The sequence below is a fragment of the Styela clava genome, chromosome 12 (genome assembly GCF_964204865.1).
Source record: "Styela clava chromosome 12, kaStyClav1.hap1.2, whole genome shotgun sequence".
NCBI classification, from domain to species: Eukaryota; Metazoa; Chordata; class Ascidiacea; order Stolidobranchia; family Styelidae; genus Styela; species Styela clava.
Genome location: NC_135261.1, coordinates 11224808 through 11245571, shown reverse-complemented (window position 1 = coordinate 11245571; position 20764 = coordinate 11224808). Strand labels below are relative to the sequence as shown.

The 20764-nt window shown below is 35.6% G+C and overlaps 2 protein-coding genes across 2 annotated transcripts; both read right to left on the bottom strand.

Moving 5' to 3' along the window:
* Positions 1-506: 506 nt before the first annotated feature.
* LOC120330078 (elongation factor 1-gamma-like) lies at positions 507-9927 on the bottom strand. The gene is made up of 9 exons (XM_039396901.2): positions 9653-9927; positions 8472-8573; positions 7550-7645; positions 5631-5818; positions 4950-5065; positions 4478-4582; positions 2514-2660; positions 1581-1756; positions 507-845 (listed from the first exon to the last, which is right to left on the bottom strand). The coding sequence occupies exons 1-9, from the start codon at positions 9809-9811 to the stop codon at positions 678-680; spliced, it is 1257 nt and encodes a 418-aa protein (XP_039252835.2). The 5' UTR covers positions 9812-9927; the 3' UTR covers positions 507-677.
* Positions 9928-11350: 1423 nt separating this feature from the next.
* Positions 11351-19849, bottom strand: LOC144430572 (uncharacterized). The gene is made up of 13 exons (XM_078118593.1): positions 18135-19849; positions 17564-17677; positions 17265-17387; positions 16646-16768; positions 16385-16498; positions 15634-15798; positions 14819-14901; positions 13904-14048; positions 13344-13520; positions 12610-12786; positions 12353-12538; positions 11986-12162; positions 11351-11642 (listed from the first exon to the last, which is right to left on the bottom strand). The coding sequence occupies exons 1-13, from the start codon at positions 19042-19044 to the stop codon at positions 11524-11526; spliced, it is 2613 nt and encodes an 870-aa protein (XP_077974719.1). The 5' UTR covers positions 19045-19849; the 3' UTR covers positions 11351-11523.
* Positions 19850-20764: the final 915 nt, after the last annotated feature.

The window sequence follows — 20764 nt, the reverse complement described above, 5'->3', positions numbered from 1 at the left end:
CCAAATTTTATCGCATGTTCACTGCGATACTCCTGAAACTTGATGAGAAGTTTGAATTTACTTGGAACAAATATTCTTATTATACCGTATTTGTTAATTTTATTGTGGGCTTGTTTTGATTTCATTGGGAGTATTTAGTTTTGTTAAGATTGATAAGTTAGTTAATGAATAGAAATAGCATTAATTGAAGTGAATATTGAGAAGATCTCAAAGCGAGATCTCTTCTACTAGTCTGCAGAGACCTCCTTCAAGCCAACTCCCGGTTATGAACAAGAACCATCAGGTCTGTTAACCTACTGAGCATTTATTGGGGCAATGGGAGAACATCCAGAGATAACTGATACCCAAGTCATCCAAACAAAGCAGGCTTGGTAGAATTTAAAGGCAAAAAGTTAATTTCTGCTCTTGACAAAAAAAACTCTATCCAGGATGACAACGAACCTGCCATGCAACCCCACACCTAAAGAACCTTAAACTTAACCCTAAACTAAAACACAATCAAAAGATTTGCACGCTGCAGTTTTGTTTGGAACCGAAATTGAACAAGTCACAATATTTGAAATAAATATCAGGAACGTAACTTAATAACATCATCCAAGTGTATATGACAGCAAGAAATCTGTAACAAGATGCAGCAATACGATTCATGGGTTACTATTCCCATTCCCCCAAACCCCTTAAAATTTTTTCGAGTCGCAATAACTCCAGCCATCTAGCGTTTCGCAACTCCAAACAGTTTTCACCAATTCTTTCGTGCCTTCCTTTTCAGAATCAAGTTTTTCCCAGTCAAAAGATTCATAATCTGTCTGCCAATCTACATTACGCTTGAAAACCAAGTCTTGGCCCTGAAAACGAATACATAATACATTTGCATATCCGACAACCACCTACAATCTACAGCAGACGTCGGGAACTCATGGCTCGCGAGCCATATATGACTCTTTTGATGACAGCGTAAGGCTCCCAGAAAAATCTAGTATTCTAAGGCTAAGCACACTATTGTTACGATATTTCAAACTCTTTTATAACCAAATTCATCTATGTTAGCTAAGAGAATCACCAGACAGGCATTGTGACAGAACTAGGGGATTCTGGAACATATTTCGTGACATCACAAAGCGATAGAGTAAAGCTTTTTATTACTAGTTCATTACTGTACTAGTTACAGTATTTGTCATATTTAAATCGGACAAGCAAATCTAGTTTTCAAAATACTACGGAGATGACTAAACGAAAAAAGGGTGATGAGTATCGTAGATTTCAACGAACGACTGCATGTGAGTGAGCGACAATATGCAGTATCAGAAGTCACATTAAATGTATATTGACATTGTATGTGTTGACATTTGATTAAAAATTTCAGGCCTTATTAAGTGAAGAATACTATGACTCGCACGGAAATGTAGCTGAAAATACGTACCTTTTATGGCTCTCTTGACCAAAAGGGTTCCAGACCCCTGATCTACAGTATTTGTTCAATAGTTCCAAGTTTTCTCTCATAGATCATTATGTTACGATGAAACCCTTCCTAATACCAGTCCTATTTGACAACTAACAATGTAATAAAAAAGTATGCTCACCCTCCAAAACCATACAGCATCAAGCTTAAACTTCTTAGCCCCATCTACTTCCTTCCCATAAACAACAAAAATTGCAAAAGCATGTTTCTCCAACTTTGACAGACGCTGAGTAACGCCCTGGGCATAATTACTGGCCAAGAATTCCATTCTAAAATCATCATTATATTTGTAATTGCCTGGAATTGAAAATATCAGGTAAATATAACAATTCCTGAAATTACGTATGCACCAGAATTACCGGTAATGTTCACAAATTGCTGCAAGAATCGTGCAAATCAAGATTATTTTGTCGCAATCAATAACATAGGGCCTCTGGATAAAACCTGCACCTGAAAAATCTATTCGCGACCTTCGAGTTTATTGAATCTTATTTCATAATTTTCCTCTATTGTACAGGTTGGCATCAGATTTTTTCTAGGTGTTTGATATTAATCATTTTTCTGTTTAAATACGCAAATGTTACACAAGATCTCTAATATACAAAGACCGATAGCATATTGAACTTGAATGTCATAATGTCCTCATGGCAGCACAGAAGCCCCTATTTCAATTTATAATACAGGTCGAAATTTTGCCATACTCTTGAATCCGTGGTCGGCAACTGCGGCCCAAAGCAATGTCTTGTGGCCCATGTACGAGCTCAATTTTGATGCATGAAAAAAAATGGCTGTTAATTTTATTATTATCTGGGCCCAGATGTATGTCATAACAATGACTGTTTTTCAGCATGTTTGTAGTAATTAGCGTAAGCGAATCCCGTTGTACGTCGTTTACTCCAGAATGTGCCTACTGCTAGTTGTAATTACCGTCATAATTTTAAGGCCGAAATTAACGTTCCCTGCCCCCATCAATATGCATATTGGGCCCTGTAGTGCAAAAGTTTGCTGACCACTGCTCTAAATGGTTATGTTTGCAATCCAATCTAAAACTCACCTCTCCAAATTGAATATTTCTCTTTATCAAAATTCTCCCAGAAATACTTCATATATACATCGCTGCTCTGATTATTAGCATATATTTTTTTCCAATCATCCATGGAATAGGTCGTTGGGGGTAAATCTGCCCATGGATCTACCTTAACTATAAAAATGAGTGAAGCTGCATTAGATTTCATAGTGTATGAAGTATATATCAAGATATGATTAAAATCTACTCGGAAGATTAGTTGGTTGTTTTAACCAGGCAATGATCGATTCAGAAAAGTTTTTTGTATAAACCAGAGAGTGTCCAACCTATATTTGAATGATATCGATAATAAAGTCGCTCACACAAATGGTAAACATTAACTTTTTAAACTTTACAGCAAAACGGTTTTTTCCCGCTTCACATCCAAAAATACCAGAAACTTGAATTGGTGACAGATGTGTCATTTTAACGATAGTCCTGCTTCGAATGCATCCCACAGTTTACACATCATTGCATATTTTTAAAACTAAATATTTATTTCATGAACATTCAGTTTTATAAGTTTCTAAACTTGAACAAGATTGCCTATGTTTGACTCTGGCATTGGGTCTTAAGAAGGGGTCTCAAACTCAATTTACCTGGGGGCCGCCGAGACGAAGCCTTAGCGAGTCCGGGCCACATCCGGTTTTTCACAATAAAAGCATTAAACTTAAAAAGTTGAATCTTTTTCTCTGTTTTTCTATACGCAAAACATGTCAAACACATAAATGTAAGTAATTCCGCGATGGACCTTTCCCCGATCATCTACTTCCTTGTTTATTCCGTAACATGGGCTAATCAGCAAGACGCGAAAAGTGACGTAACAATGGACTTTTTCGCAAACGCTCAGACACTTGTCACTCGGAAAGATTTTCAGGCATGTTTGTAAACACTACCTCGTTTTTGCATGCTATTTGTTAGTTTTGGGTTGTGTTTCGGGAATTCAAAGAACTCAATGATCATTCTATTTGCTTTGGCGTCGTAGCTTAATTGCCGGAATTAAAAATTAGTCTAGAAATAGCTGTGATAGACTAGGCTAAACTTCTCTACCGGTACTGTTGAAAAATAGGTTGTTGAATGTTTTGAATCAAAATGATGACGTGGAACATATACCCCAGTTTATAGGCTTCAACTCGCAAAGCCACCTCTAAAATGAGCACCAGGAATTTACAATGGTAAAGTATACAAAAATTTTCTTCGGGGTCAAAGGTCCATCGAATATCATGCCTACAGGTTCAGTACTAGCAGGTTACCGTACCGCATATTCCTTTCGTGGGATATAATAAAAAATATTTTGTTTTGCCCTACTTGTCCTAATCATATAATAAATGCATCAATCATTCTAACTGAGCTGAGTGACTTACGGGCCGCACTAACATTAAACTTTCATACCAAGGCGGGGGCCGCAAACTATCGTCCCAAGGGCCGCAATTGGCCCGCGAGTTAGAGACCCCTGGTCTAAAGGCTTTTTACTCTAAGGTCCCTCTTATTGCTGGCCAATGAATGCTAGTAACCACAAATCATAGTCTACAATCAAGGCTGTCCTAGCATACTCGATGAGCGTCTTGATGAAGTTGTGTCAGAAAATTTGAACAGTAGCTGTCATAGGGAGTAGCACAAACTCTTTCCGGTTTATAAAAGAGTTTTGTGATTTCCTATTGGGGTTGTCAACTTGGGAAAGTCCTCGCTGGCTTGCGCAGTAAAAAATTCTCTCATTTGATAGGGCTCTTGGAGGCTGTCTTGATGGAATTGCCACAAAGACCTGCCTAATGTTCACGTTTAAACAAGCGCAAGGTTGATGACAGATTTCTTTTAGGAATGTTGCCAAGTTTGTTCAAAATCCGATTCGATCAACCATCTGAGACGTCTATCACAATCAAATTTTTGACTAACCATGATATAAACCATGACAAGCAATTTTTAAAATGGAAGGCCAATCATGAAAAACTTACCCGGTTTCGGTGGAGGCTCATCTACCTTATCTGGCTGTTTGGATTTTTGTTTAGGTGACTTACTGTCTCCAGCTCCACCAGCTTTCTTTCCTTTGGCCTTCTCAGCTACAACATAATAAATGTTAGTCAAATAAATTTCAGAAAAGAAAATACCTCATTTTGTTAATAATTGATTATTAATTAATAAAGGTCTAAATAAAATAATCAATCTTATTAGTGATTTGTACTGATATAATTTTAGAGAGGTATCAGGTTTGAATAACAAACATGATAAATTTCAGAAATTAAAATATTGTTACGGGAATGATGATATATATCTATTTATTCATCATTCTTTTAAATAAACCACTGATCAGTTTTTTACTTCTGTCTATTTCCAAATTTATGATTATTTTTTTATTCTAATCCTTTTTCCCCACCTGTACATGGTTAAGATAGTCAAACTAGTCATATACGTAAATTTAAAAAATACCTTTTCCGTGAATTTCATTGTATTTTTTCATGTCAAATTCAGCCATTTTTTCACACATAGTCACTTGTCCAATCACAGATTTAAATTGTGGTTGGTTTATCAGTGTTACAAACCACCTAAAATTATATTCTCTGTTAATAAATTAATGAACATTCTGAAATGCTACAGTACTTATTGCTTTAGCCTGCTGTAGAGAGACTTGTTCCAAAATGGATACCATAAAGTAGTTTTATTCATTGTGAAGGAGGAATAAAGAGTTTCAAGTTAGACAAAGCAAAGAATTTATCAAAAAATGTTGGAAACGAACTACGGATTCAGTTCAGTCGCAGGGTTTTATGTGAGATTGTTCAACTGAATGCCGATGGTCCTGTTTTAAGTGACAACAAATCTCACATGATATTTTCAATTTCAATTCACTGATTATGTCTAAAAAAACATATAGTGGGAATACAAAAAAAAACACTGGTGAAATTTCCAATTTGCCATTGTGGAAAACTTTTCACTGACGTCACTTAGAATCATAAAGGGCCATGCTAATAACCATAGTTAAAATGATTGTTTTTAATATGTGATCTTCAGTTATACCAATAATACTAAACCAATACATTTTATATACAACTTATAGCCCATATATAAGTTTGCGGTGTCAATAGACTATCATGCAATAACCAATTGACCTACCTATTGACGTTTCCAAAAGGCTTGCGAAAAGCAGGATCCAGAACAGTTTCATACAGCATGCACAGAGTGCAAGCAAGACTTATATCTGCCTGAGTAACACGCTCACCAACAAGAAATGTCCGTGTGGCAAGGAAACCATTCAATGCAGTGAGTGCAGATTTGATATCAGATTTAGCCTTCTCAGTATTCTAAAATTAAAAAAACTATCTTTACAGAATTTCTGTCTATTACATTGCTATGCAATTTTATATGTGGTGATCGATCAATATTCGAATATCTGGAACCACATGACCTGCGCTACTTTGCTTGGACACGGAACTCGCGCCTCTCCAAATCGATCGTGAATCGCGTGAGAATTCACATTCAGCGCTCGCTAACAGACAAAGGCGACAAATTTGAGAAATCGTTGTCGTTGCGCTATGGTGTGATTTGCTTTCTTTTTGCGCCCAACGTATCGTTTCAATTCCCCATTTTGCATAAACACGTATCGCACCAGACATAAAAGTGATTATAGAAAATTAAAAGTTGAAATTACCTTTTCGAGAAACAATTCATGGTATGACGCTTATAAGCTATAACCAGGAAAGAAATGACAAGCCAAACTTCATTTAATGTATTTTCTATGAGCTCTTTAGTGAACCCTTCCATCGATGAGCAAGTAATTTTTCAAAAAGATGAACATTTTACCAGGTCATGCATGTCCGGTTGAGTGATAAAATCGTGAACGAGTCTAGATCGTAAAATCAATCATGAATTTCGATGTTACAACGCACACTCTCTCGTTTGCGAATTGTTGCGCCTATCATCATCGGAAATGAATACATTCGTTATATTCGAACATTTTTGCACTAAAAAATTAGGACGTGACAGTCACGTGACATTGTCAAAATCTTTAAGTGAAATGGTGAATTTGCAAATTTCGTAACTAAAATTGTGAATTACTCTGAAACGATTTTAGCTATAATGGTTGCCGGGATATTGTTTTGTTAAAAAAAAAAGGTTGAAACTTGAAAAAATTAGTTATAAGAGGTGTCTTGACCAATTTTTCGGCACAAAAGCACTCGAGCGCAAAATGTTTTTAGCATTGGGTCGCATATGTACAATAAAATATTATTCAAGAAGTGCTGTTTATTAACGTCATCTTGTTTTATGACCACCTGGAAAATGCCTTTATTGTCAATTTATTTAATCACATTTCGAATCAACATTCAGGATTGATGCAATCGCTTTGCGAGGTTAATCTTTCTAATACGAAAATAACACAGGCACCATGGAAAAGCATAAGAAAGTTAATTATCGTCATAATAAAAATCTGCATCTCGGTATCGATAATATTACCGCACGCTTAAAATTCGGACGGTAAATTTACAAAAGTTGATAAATAATGAAGACCAAAACCAACGCAACCTGTATAAATAAATCCTCGCAAAAAACAGAGAACGGGCGGGATCCAACTTCAGGATATCGCCGTAAAAACCGGCCAATGAAAAAATATTCGTTATTCGTTAAAAATATTCAAATCATTCGATTCGAAAATTTTTTCGATTTTGCCCACCCCTACTTAAAACCATCTGTAAAGAGCAATTTTTCTGTGAATTTCAGACCAAAATTATTTGAAAGTCATCAAAAGAAAACTGAACTACCCAAATAAAAACTTTGTATATCTCATCAAATAATTTGATACCGAATGTCATAATATGACCCATCCCATACTTCCTGTTTATTTAAGAATAGAATAGGGCATCAGTAACAAGTCTTCAACTCTAGCAATCATTTGAAAAAATCAACACACCCTATTTGTTACTGTGTCTTGATTTTATAAATGGAAAAATGAAAAACAGTGATAACTAAAATATTCTCACATCCCATTTAAGCATAAATTATTTTGTGGTGTAACACTATACAACTCTTATTATTACCTGTTTGTTAAACTGAAGAATTCCTTTGGTCGGATATACCCACGTGCAGGCTGCAGGGAGAATAACATTGTCAGCTAAGCCTATCCATTGTAGTACCTAGAATAAGTCGATTATTTGAGTTCTTGAATAGTGAAGGCTGGGGAATGGTATATTGTTCCCAGCATTGGGAAATGTCTGCCGCTGAACCTCTGATTACCCTGCATGGGTTTGCAGGTTCGAACCCAGTGCAATTAAACAAATAACTGACAAACTAATGATGGCTCGGCAGTGTGGCACATCATGCTAAACTTTAGAAATACGCCCGCCATCGCACCTAGGATTACTTTGCGTGGGTTTGCAGGTTCGAATCCTATGCACGCAAGGACGGTTATTTACAAGAGGATTGCTGGACTCCTCGCCGCCGTAGGGTGGTTGATGAAACCATTGGTCAATTACGGCTTCTTTGATAATGCCGTCTTATCAACTTTCCTATCCCCAGGATATGTAAATCCTATCCTGATACCATATCAAACATGGTCTGGTTACCGAAGACAGGCCAAGGCAAGTCATGTGATTATGCCATCCTATTGACTTTCCTCTCCCCAAGGGTGAATATGAAAATCCTATCATAAGCAAATAACCTTCATCCTCTTAGTAACATTTGATTACTGTATGACAGATAGATGTATAAATAATGATTAAAATAAGGTTGAAAATATGTTCCTGAATACGAAATTAAGAAAACAAATTTTGAAATCCAATTCATTTAAATTGTTGAAAAATATGTTTACTTCAATCCATAAGTAACATAGCCGTTGTTGCAGAAAAGAACTAAACGTGCATGCATGGCAATGGATATAGTAATATTGCAGAATTTTCCAATATTAAAATTGTAGCTTGATTTTGAATCTATATAAAAAATTAGGATGCCAAAATTTCTTACTTCTGCCTCTCTGTCTCCACCTCGGGTTTGTTCGTTTCCAACATAATGAGCAATTCCGTTTGGTTCAAATAGCTTCACATCACCACATTCAAATGCTGGAACCTGTTAAGATATCAGTGCATGCTTTTCAAAGGGTTTAAGTTAAGAATGATGAAAAGTGTTGCGGAGGATGAAAAAATTACTATAATTATTGAGACTTAAGAAAGTTTGAATGGAATTAGTTTTCGCTTGAACTGCATTTAATGACAATATTAAATATTTATAATAATTTAGAAATGTCGGAATGTAGGTTATTAAGTATGAAGAAAGTTTGAATGGAATTAAGTTAGTTTTTGCTTGAATTGAATTTGGTGACAATATTAAATCTTTCTAATAATAAAGTAATGTACCGTAATAAATATGTTTAGGGTCTGGTATAGTTTCGTGCCTCAATTACCGGTACTTCTGATGGGCGTAGAAAACACTTTTTGCATATGTCAATACTAACCCCCACCTGACTGCGTCATGCAAAAATTACGTCACAGTGACGTAATAAGGCCCTTCAAACTATACGAACTGTCATCCAAGACGCGCGCCTAAAATTGAGCTATGTATTTCTGGGTCTCGTGTAGTTTCGTACCTAACGTATTTCTCATAGGCGTAGCATAACAATTTTTTGACATTGCAATCCTAACCCTCACCTGACTACGCCATCCAAAAATTATGTCTCTACGACGTCGCAATCACGTCATAGAGCTTGTCAAATACTCGTATGATCGCCCGAAATGGCATCGGCGCCGACGATAAAGAACTGACTAACGTCAGCGATCTCTCTCCTATCGGGATCGTTGCGACGAGAAAATGAGAAAAATGGCTATTCGATTTCGGGTTCTCGTCTGCGCGTCTTGGATGAGAGTTGGCATAATTCGAAAGGCTCTATTACGTCACTGTGACATAATTTTTGGATGGTGTGGTCAGGTGGGGGTTAGGATTGACACGTGAAAAAATTGTTATGCTACGCATACTAGAAGTACCTTAGGTAGGAAACTACACGAGACCCGTACGGTACCGTATTTCTCTCGTCAAACAGTCAGTCGAAATGATCCCAATACAGCAATATCAGAATATGGGAAAGATCGATAGACCCGCTAAGTTAGCTAGACAATGACAAAAAAACAATTAAAGGATCTTCACCGTCCTACCTTCCCAAACGGAAACTTCTTGAGAAATTCCGCCGATTTATCTGTTTCTCCAGCAACAAAGTTTGGATAGACATTAACTGTCTTCCCGCTATATTGAGCAGCAATCAGGATCTTGTGTGCCCGGAAACTGTCGGGAAATGTATATAGTGTGCCTGACATCGTAAAATAAACTATCCAGAAGTTCTGTACCCAACCAAATTTCGAGATTTTAACCAAAATCGCGAGAGCCGTCAGCGTGCAAAAGTCGGACGTCCACCATGGACAAAAAAGGAGTAAAATGACACGCGGTTTTGTATACGTCATTTTATTCTCCGAATGTCACTACCTGACAAACACTTAGATATACTAGGTATTTTAATTTTATTTTGGAATGTAATTACCTGATATTATTTTACTATTTACTTATTATTAAACACGAACTGAACCTATAGATCGTTTTGTTATTAATAATATTATGTTGTTGTTAGTATTCTGAGTTTTTTTGTTGTTGTTGTTGCTGTGAAAAAATCATTTGTCTTTTCAACTACTGATTCGATTTCTTGAAAATTTTTAATGATCTAAGATTGTTGTTGTTACTAGGAGGCCATTCTGTTATTTGTTCCTATTTATTTATTTTCTATGAATCTTATGAGAGCTTATATTTCGTTCAAAAGTTTATTTATGGGAACACTGTTTTTATTCGTCCAAGCGTGACGACGCAGGAGTTGAATTTGTTTATTGAGGTGTAAGTTGTAAAAGTTATAGGATACGATTTTCGGAGGAAGTGTGTGTAGAATATTTTGTTTTGGCTTTCTTTCGGTGGGTAAGGTTTTTGAACCAGGGGTCAAAAATTTTGCCCACCTAGTCTGGCGGGCAATGTAAGTGTGATGTAAAAAGTTACATTTTATGAACATTATTTATAGTGTTACAAAGCAAAGGTGAAAAACATTAAGCCTCCTAATAAGACTGAATTTAATCGCAATTTCAACAAATTCCTTGAGTTATTTTAGCTAAAACATCAAAATTTGTTTTTAGTTTGGTTGTCACAGCATCATGCGGGCCAGATTGAATTAACCAACGGACTGGAGTTGGCTCGTGGGCCGTACTTGGCCCATGTCTGGTCCAGACCTTTAGTTATCACGTAAAATTATCTTGCTTAGTTTGATTCTATATAAATTTTGAAAATCCTGAGCGTGTATTTTTTTACATATCCGATGAAATTAGAAGCATTCCCGTTTGAAATTGCGTTTATCACTGAAATGAAAGCCCATTTTTTTACATTAATTTGTGACTTAACGTGTAACTGAAAAACAAGGTGGGTCACTTGTTACCCGCTGGTCAATCGCTCGCCATTACCATATATATATATATAGTCTTAATTGAAAAATACCGTACTCCTAATCTACTATTATTCTGAAGTGGACGGCAAAGTTTATGTAGTACTTGACCAAATATGCACATTGACGGTAGTGTTGCGCGTTGCGCCTAATAAATGCTGCCTTAAACTCCGTGTTACATACATCCGTGCTTAGATATTAATAAATTGATGAGCAATTTTTATTTTATGCATTTAAAATGAGGTCGTTCGGGGGTCCAAGAATCGTTCATGAGCTCAGTTTGCCGTCCACTGCTCTACTAGAGTCAAGGCAATCTTCTCAGCTCGGAGCGCAGGGTATTACATTCGGTACGTGAACTGTAATTCTTGCGCTAACCGGAACTGGAGAATACAAATTCATACTCGCGAGTCCAATATACCGGTATGTAGGCCACCGTTGCATGATTATTTATTTAAAGGTTCAGTACAAATAAAGCAAATAAATTCAAGCGTTTAATACATTCACCACATAATTATTCGTGTCGTGAGATCTTGATTTAATATTGAATTGCATTTATTAGTTGATAAGACTTAGCATCCAGTTCAGCCAAGTTCGATTATCGCCTTGCAGAAGACTTCGTTTTACGATAGGACGACGTGGTCTGGAAGGTCTTCTCCAGTCTCGTCTCGACGAAGCTACAATATTGATAAACATTTGCCAAATTCTTCGTTCAATTCAAGCAGAACTTGAATCAATTGATAATTATAGTTATCTAATATACCACTAAAAGTTTATATTCCATACGTCCGGATGCTTATGCCACAAAACTTGATTTGGAAAATTCTGTAGACGACACGTATTTTGATGAATTCCATCATTTGTCATTTTATTACGCCTTTTATTTTCTAATAATATACAATGTTCCAGTTAGAACCAAAGCTAAAGTTCATGGACTGGACAACACGCATTTTAATGAGTCACATGTGGTTCAATCCAGTATTGTTGCGTGACTTAATATAACCCATTAAGATGACATACCTTTATTGCATGTAAATTTTGGCGTTGTCCACTCTCCATTTGTGCAATAAACCAATGTGCGTCCCCGTGGTTCATGACCACGTAAGCATACATACACAACAAGTATTTGTTCTCTGTTGAGTCGCCTTTGTATAGTTGTGCGAGCGTTTTCTACGGACGGTGGATTTTGACAACCAGCTGTAAACATGTATATATAACGTGTTATGCTTTCATGACTAGTAGGGCGATGTGATCAAATTTTCCTTTGACATATTCAGAAGTGATGCTTCGGCCCAGAGAACGTTTCTTTCTGTCCTTCTTGCTCTTTTCGTTATTTTCAGTAAATCTCTAAATTTTACAATAAATTCATAAAATATTTGGAACTTACCGTGGCATGCGAATTCAGGACTTTCCCACTCTCCGTCCTGCCCACATTTTATTCTTGGTATTCCACTCAGTTCGAAACCGTTTTTGCATCTGTAGTAAACATATTGTCCAAAGCGTATCTGTCTTCTAGTGGACACAAATGATGTTAATACGGCGTTTTTAACAATGGTTGGTGCTGGGCATGTTCCTAAACACAATACAAATATAAAACATTAGTTAATCGCATTAACGAACCTAAGTATATAAATGGCTTTTTACCTGCACAAACAAGGCGAGGTTTAGACCAAGTCAAATCATATTCGCATCGTGAAAAGGCATGTCCTCTTGCTCGGTAGCCCGGCTTGCACGCATATTTGACAACATCGCCAATAAAATATCTCTCTTGTAATAAAGGAACTTCCGCATTTTTCACCGGAGGAGGCATTGGACACGAAACTTGAAAGAAAGAATAAAAACAATATAATAATTTATTTTAATCTAGAATGATCGAAAGACTTGGATGGATATCATTAAGATTTCTTGCTATGGTATAAATTAATGTAGTTTCATCAATCTTTAATATTTGGTAAAAAGGAGACAAAAGAGAAAACATATCATGTGGGACATCTGAAAATATAAAAAGTCATCTCAAGTAAAATTTTCTTTAGTTTTTGATAGTTTTTTTCTTCTTTTCGTTCATACTATGTCCATTTCTAGTTGCTATACTTAAAAAATTTGGACTTCTTCATTTTTCCATAGATATGTCTGCTCTTAATTTTGAGTAAGGTCTTATTCGCAATAATATTCATAATTCAAGTTTAATTTTATCTTTCCATCGCGACGAATTTTGGATTATAATATTTGTTCACGAGGAATCCAAAATTGGTGGGCATATTTTATTGCATTCGTATTATAAGAAAATATAAATAAATATAGTTGTTCGTTTTAGTAACATTGTAAACCTTTTTAATTAAATACATTGCTATATGTGGATATAAGTAGAGGAAGCTCACCAATACAAGTAAACTGTGGTTCTGAAAACTGTCCATTTTCTTGACAAACAACATGATTAGTTCCATACACTCGATACCCGTCTGTGCACTGATATTGGACAAACTGTCCAACTCCATATGATCTTACTGGATCAATCACAGAGGCATGATCAATTTTGGGTAATTCTTTGCAGCCGACTAAAGATTGTCAAGAAATTCACACTGGATTATTTATTTTATAGATAGTATTATTTAAAGGTATAAAAAGTTTTGTTAAATAGCATTAAAGACTCTGAGTTTATTGCCAACAAGTATCTCCAAAACTTACGTACAACGTTTCATGAAAAAATGATGAATGTATAAAGTAGAGAGGTATGTTTTCGATAAATACTTACGATTATGTACTTATACGGAAACGTGGAGAAATGTGAATTAGTTGTTTAAATTCGAAGGACATTCGAAGCTGGCCTTCCCTGTTGTATGCTGTGGGGCCAAGTCGAACATATATCCGACAGTTTGGTATACCAAACAATGTCATTTAATGGTTTATTTATACTAATGGAACTTTTGTTTCTTATTACCTGGAGCCATTTTGCAGGTAAATTTGATCCCATAATGACATGGAACGTCATTCCATTGTCCGCTTCTAAAATACAGCATGACGACACAGTGTTCTAAATCCTGTAACAAGCTGTTCGGTTGTCCTGGTCGCCAATGTTTGTAGGTCTACATGAAAATGAGTGGGCGCGTTGGATACAGTCAGCCAGGAGGTAGTTTATTTTCCCGCAAACCAAAAGTACACATTGGACAAACGTAATTGAGAAAGATAAAAAAATGTATTGAAGGGAAACGCGATAAACCAGAGATGGTTATCGAGCAGCGTCACCTTTGAGGCAGTGAGTCTAACATTTAATCATACTGAGAAAGAAGTCAAACATAAAATACTAACAGAAGCAGCACTTTGAGACACATTCAAGCTACCCGATATCCCGGTGTCACTCTAGTTAATAGAAGAAAACGACTCCAGACACGCCAGGCCGCAGTACAGCCTTCCTTCACATAATGAATTGGCGTTTTAATTAATTTGGGCAAGTACTTTCTACGGCCACGTAATTTAAGGGCCTATGGCATGAGAGTGAAACTCTCATATGGCATTGAGGAAAGCCTTGAATCAGAAGAGAAATATTGGTTTATAAATAAATATAAATGAAGTTTCCTCTATTATAACTATACTAGTATAGACTGCCCACGAATCAACTTCTGGAGTCTGTTGGATTCTTGAATGATTCACCACAATACCCATTGTGACATAGTTGTCCATCGTCCAATTTACAATATAGTGAAGACGTAAAAACCAGTATTGATTGATTCATTGACAGTTTTATTGCATTTATTATTCGTCTTTCTATTTTTGATTTTAAAATATTATTCATTTTAGAAAACCTGTCATCAATGTCAGTGATAATTATTCTCACAAACCCCATTTGGAAACTCACGATTGGGCTTTTATCAGACCATACAAATTTTGCTTCTTCGTCCAAGTCATTGAACCCAATCCATTGATAATCCAAAGCCAACCCTAAAAGACAAACGTATGAAGACACAATTAAGCTATTCAGTCGCGATGAACTACCTGTGTATCACTATATAATATAACGGAATACCATGATAGTAGTAGTTTGGGGTAATAATTAAGAGAAATCGTGAGAAAACGCAGATCTGGTGGTAGTGGTTGTTCGAAAAGAAACACTAAAGGAAAAAGCATCGAACGTAGTTATTTTTACGAATTTGATAGCAATTCTGTTCTCTTGTGAATCATATTTCATAAATGTATGTACATTTCAACCTCCAACTTTTAACTATACTTCAATAAATAAAAATTAAAACAACAACAATAATTAAGTATATGAACATGGAGGTTGTGCATCATCGGTAGGGCCGATAGCCTGCTGAAAAGATTGGTGAACAAGCAGCGTGCCATGTGGTGGTATAATATGCGCAAAACAAGCTAACGTTCGAGTGAAAATTCAAACCCCATAGCACTTGAAGAAAATTTAGAATGAAATGAATGTAATAGCCTTCAAGCGACTTCTTCCATAATTATATTCTGAAATAATTTTGAAATCCATTGGTGTAGTAGTTGTAAGAAAGCGATTTTTTCACAATACAAATTATATCAGGAACAAAAACCTTGAATAAACGTCTCTCCATCTGTCTCGTGTCCAACAAGATGATTTGATCAAGAATCCGACAACTCAACTTTGTTGCTTACTTACGTGACTACCAGTAGAATAATCATAAAAAAACTTACTGTTTAAAAATCCATTTTCTCTTCTTGAGTGTACACTTGCTAAAGTCGCGTTGTGCTGTTCATTGCAGTATGTTTCGGCTTCATTCCAAGACAATTCAATGTGTTGGAATTGGTAACAGTAACCATCGAATTTTTGCCAACCAGCCATACAAGGCGTGTGTATGTCTAAAAGGCAGAAACAGTTAAACGTTAACGAATTATTTTAGTTGCGAGTTGTCTATAAATATTTTTAGATATTTCTATTATTTTTTTGCTTTATTTCTTGCATATTTATATTTGGAAATTAAAATTTAGCCACAGATAAATTTATATTCATACTTATACTAATATATGTAATGACCATGAGGGGAAGAAACTCTGGAAATAGAAATTTCCATGTAGAGTTGTGGATATAGAAGTCCTGAAGTGATTCTTCACATAACTATAGTTAAAGCATGCAGCAATGCTAATATTTCATTCTCGCGAGTGAGTGCATAATAACATTTACTCACTATATATAACTTTATTTTTGGTTGAGGACTCTATCTCAAACCAATCTAGATGGTTATTTGGGAAAACAACAGGTCATGTTACAGATATTTTTCTAAGGAAAAACGACTCAATCTTAGGATAAACTATAGTCACTCGTGCTGTTCCCAAAGCAGACAAACTTTCCAGATACGTGAACTCAGATGCTGATGCAACTGAGCAGCGGTTACGTACGAATGCTCCTAAATAAGCATTAGCTAGTGTTTCATTTTAGATATCTTACCGACTTCACACTTGAATCCAGTATATCCATCAGGACATAAACAATAATATCTTTCAGCTAATGACAGACACTGTGCATTGTTCATACATGGTTGGGAAAGACAATGATCAATATCTGCGTGAATGAAATGTGTTTAGAATGAAAAAATTAATTTGACCTTTTCGATTTATTAAACTGAGTGGAAAACGACATTGAAATCTCTGTAATGCCAACATTCGTCTTAGTCCAGTAAAAAATAGAGCAATGTAAAAAAGTGTATACCTTCACAAGCATATCCATTTTCTGCCAAAGTAAAACCTTCTTCGCAATAGCAAGTGTAACTACCATCCATATTATCACAATGATGCTCACATTGATCTGTATGTTCCGTGCATTCATCAATGTCTAAAAGTAAGATTTCATTTACAAATAAATGCTGGTTTATGTAAAGAGGCCATTTTTGACGAGCATATTGTGAAATATACTGAAATCGAAACGCAAAGATAGTCATAATAAAAAGAATTGATACTGTATTCGAAATTGAGCAATTGCATGGTATTTTCGAATTGTCAGCATTCAGCAGCCATTCTATTACATTAATTTTTTTTCACGCTGCAATGCTAAGTGTTACGTCAATCGCACAAGTATGTGAAATTTCATATTTCCAAATCGACTTGTTTGTCTTCTTTACTCTTCGCCAAAATCGAGAAAGACAACCTAAATCAAAGATAATTTCCACGCTTTCAATGCTCTTAAAATACTGACTTATCATGAACAATTGGTACATTTGAAAAATAGAGTTTTTTTTAGGTCGGATTATAGTCGCACACTACAACCACATATAAGATAGTTTGTAAATTGAAGTCAATTTAATTCAATTTAAAAACCAAATGCCAGTTACCAGTACAAGTCTGTCCATTGTCATCAATACGAAATCCCTCATTACAGCTACACTCGTAGGAACCAAATGTATTGAAACATGATTGTTGGCATAGATCATGTGCATAGTAGCATTCATCTTCATCTTTAAACATAGATACAAAAATATACCTATTATGTTAATAAGTTCGTTAATCTTCTTTATAATGTCAAGTCAAGTCTGAATACAATAACCTACACTTCACACGATTGAATTATCATGCGAATTTATGATATAGGAAAGACGTTAACGTTTTAATACATGAGGTTATTAGAATTCACCTAAATGGCAAAGATTCCCAGCAAAGCCAGGCGGGCAATCACAATAAAACAAATCTTCAGTTTCGATAATACATGTTCCTCCATTGAGACAAGCTTCAGGTGGGCAGCCAGAATCTATAAAATAGATGTAGAAATTTTATTCAATGGAGTCAATGAAAAGGGCTATGTTTTGTAATAACTTGGACTTGATAAATTAGGCGTTGAAATAAGCCTAAGGCTAAATCGTCTTCGCGTTTTCCTCCAAAGTAACGATTATATATTGTATTTCATGGGTAGATGTTTAGTGCGATTTCGACTTGGCAAATTGGGCCACGGTGTGTACTTTTGAACGAAAATGATTTTGTTTGGGCTTCTTAAACGTGGTTGCTTTTGAAAAATCGCGCTGCCATATGGTGAGAGACCTTTTTGTATTTGCATATTAACTTGACTCTAAAAATTGAAACTATATTATTTTATGAATTGTCCACAAGCGCAAATCAGAATATGAACATAAGGTCAAATTGAGATGTTATCATTAATCGCAATATTACATTCCAGTCTATATAAGAATATGGAAAGAATAAAAAATAACCTGGGACTGTAGTTAATTTCTGTGTTGTAGTTGCTGAAATATGCGTTGAACTGAATGTACGGAATTTACGAGAATTATCTCCAGTGGTAGCTTCGTATTTCTGTGTAGACGAAGGCATTATAGACTTCGGTGTGCTTGTTGTGGTCGGTAAAGTAGTTAAATCACTAAAGGACGTTTGCGTGCTTATCGTTGCTGATACGTCTTGGAATATTGGCTCTTGCGGAGTGCTTATCTGTATGATTGATGAAGACATAGATGTATTCTCCAGTTTCACCGGTGATATAGAAGATACGATCAACGGTGATGACATAATGTTAATCGTTGGCAAAGGTGAAATACCAGCTGGGCTGGGCGTGGCTCGACTTCCATAATGATCCACAGTCGATAAAACAGTACTATCAGTCTTGTTTGTATACATCCGGGGTACGGTCGAAGATATCGTATCTGAAGGCTGTGAAGATGCAGATGCAGAAACATTTAATTTAGATCCCATCGCCAATGTGCTTTCTATAGCATCGATTAGCGGCGTAGTTGACTCATGTGTCGGAGACATAAAAGAAGAAGAAGAATATGTAAACATCCGTTTTGGGACTGAAGTAATTTTGTATGCAACACTTTTCATTTTATCCACTGTTACAGCAGCAGTTTGATGCTTCGTTTTCATGGTATCACTAGTAGCAAACGAAATGTATTTTACTGCAGTTACACTTGATACAGGCAACGTCGCTGACGATCCAATAGTGGTTTTTTCAGAATATCTCGCCGAAGATGAGTCTTGTTTTACTGGAGTTGATTCAGTCAATCTGATCGATGTAATGCCACGTGTACTAAAATCACCACTCTTTGTAGTATCTTTGTTAATTATTTCAGTCGTTGGTGGAAACATAGTAGAAACCTCATCCTTATGCATCGGAGAACGTGAGGATGCAATAGGTATACCTGAGTCGGTGATAAACAATGTGAAACTTATTGTGAGACAAATTTGTGACAGCGCTTTCAAGTCAAATTCTATAAGTTAGTGGATATTAGATCGGTTTATACGTCAACCAGAAGGTATATAACAGAGACTGGTGTTACCTCGTGTTGATATCTTCATACATGTAAAAGTTCTTTTTTTATTGATGCAGCTCACCATATGCCATTTCCCGTAGCTTATTGATCTTAATACTGCACAATTTTTCCACAATTTCTTTCTTTGTTTTTTGAACCATCTTTCGTAATCCTATCAAGTTTTCAATAAACAATATTTAATAATAAAATAGCTATATACTCCGGTCGATTATAATGATGCATGAACAGATTGATATTGCTTAAGTTAGTTTTTTCTAGATAAACATTGTTTCTTTTGAATTAGATTTTGAACTTTTCAGCAGAAAAATTGAAGAGCTATTATAGGTTGTATAAGCAGCTTAATTCTAAAACAGGGATTGCGAACCTTTTTCAATGAATGGGTCAAAAATTATGATTTTATCGCGGAAAAGAAGAGAGTGGGTCACAGATATTTAATCAATATTTGTATCATCTATAAGAAACTTCTGAAACAAATCTTATAGATTTCTATTAGTGTAGTTTTGGTCTTTACTTATGCATCACTTCTATCAGGGACTTTTTATGGCACTCGATTTTATGAAATTAGAGTACGAAAACACGCATATGAATCACCAAAAAAGTTTAGGATGATAAGGAAAATTATTGAAGGAGTTTGGAGGGAATTCCACATTGATAGTGATTTATTTTTCAATCAGCTTTTAACTACATTAAGGCACTTTTACACTGCCCCATTGTTATTTCAGATTTCTAGAATTTTATTAGTAGAATTTTTAGTCTGAAAGATTTTGTTTTTTCAACGTCAATGTAGGTGGTAAACTAATAAAATGCAAAGTATATCATCTAGTTCTCGTCACTGATATGTTACCATTTTTATTAATATTTTCTATTCGTGCCTTGGCGGGTCACGAATACAACGCAGTGGGACCCGCGGGTCAGTGGTTCGCCATCTCGTTCTAGAGCAGTGGTTCTTAAACTGGGGGGCGCGAGAGGTCACAAGATGGAATCGGAAATTTACATGTAACGGCTCCTGAAACGGTCTCCGCGTTCATTAAAAATACCAGCTTTTTCGTGTTATAATAAATTTTTCTGTCTCGTAATAACTACAATAATTTAAAATGTCTCTCTATTTTAATTCATTTGTGTTCAAGGTAACTCGCGGTTGCGGCGACTTACGACAAAATAAACTCATTACCTATCTAAAATACCACGCCAATCCGCGTACATAATAAAGTGTGATCAACTGCACGATTATATTTAGTTTTTATATATATTGCACTCATGGGAATTCGTTATCGTCATTAGAAAGATCTGGTATAATATCCCAGAAAGTATAATTAATTTAGTACAATTAAAATACATGTAAAGTATATTAGTAGATGAAAAATACATATTCATCGAAACGAAATCCCCGCGGTACGGCTTCTGAGTCAGTCCTCGAGATTACGCCAGTCGTTAAAAGAGCCGACTTTTACAACGGATATGTAATGGTTTTTGTGTTGAATAAAATATTCAATCCATGATTGATATACTTAGCTAAAATGGTTGCTTTATTCATTTAATTGTGATAAATTAAAACTGCG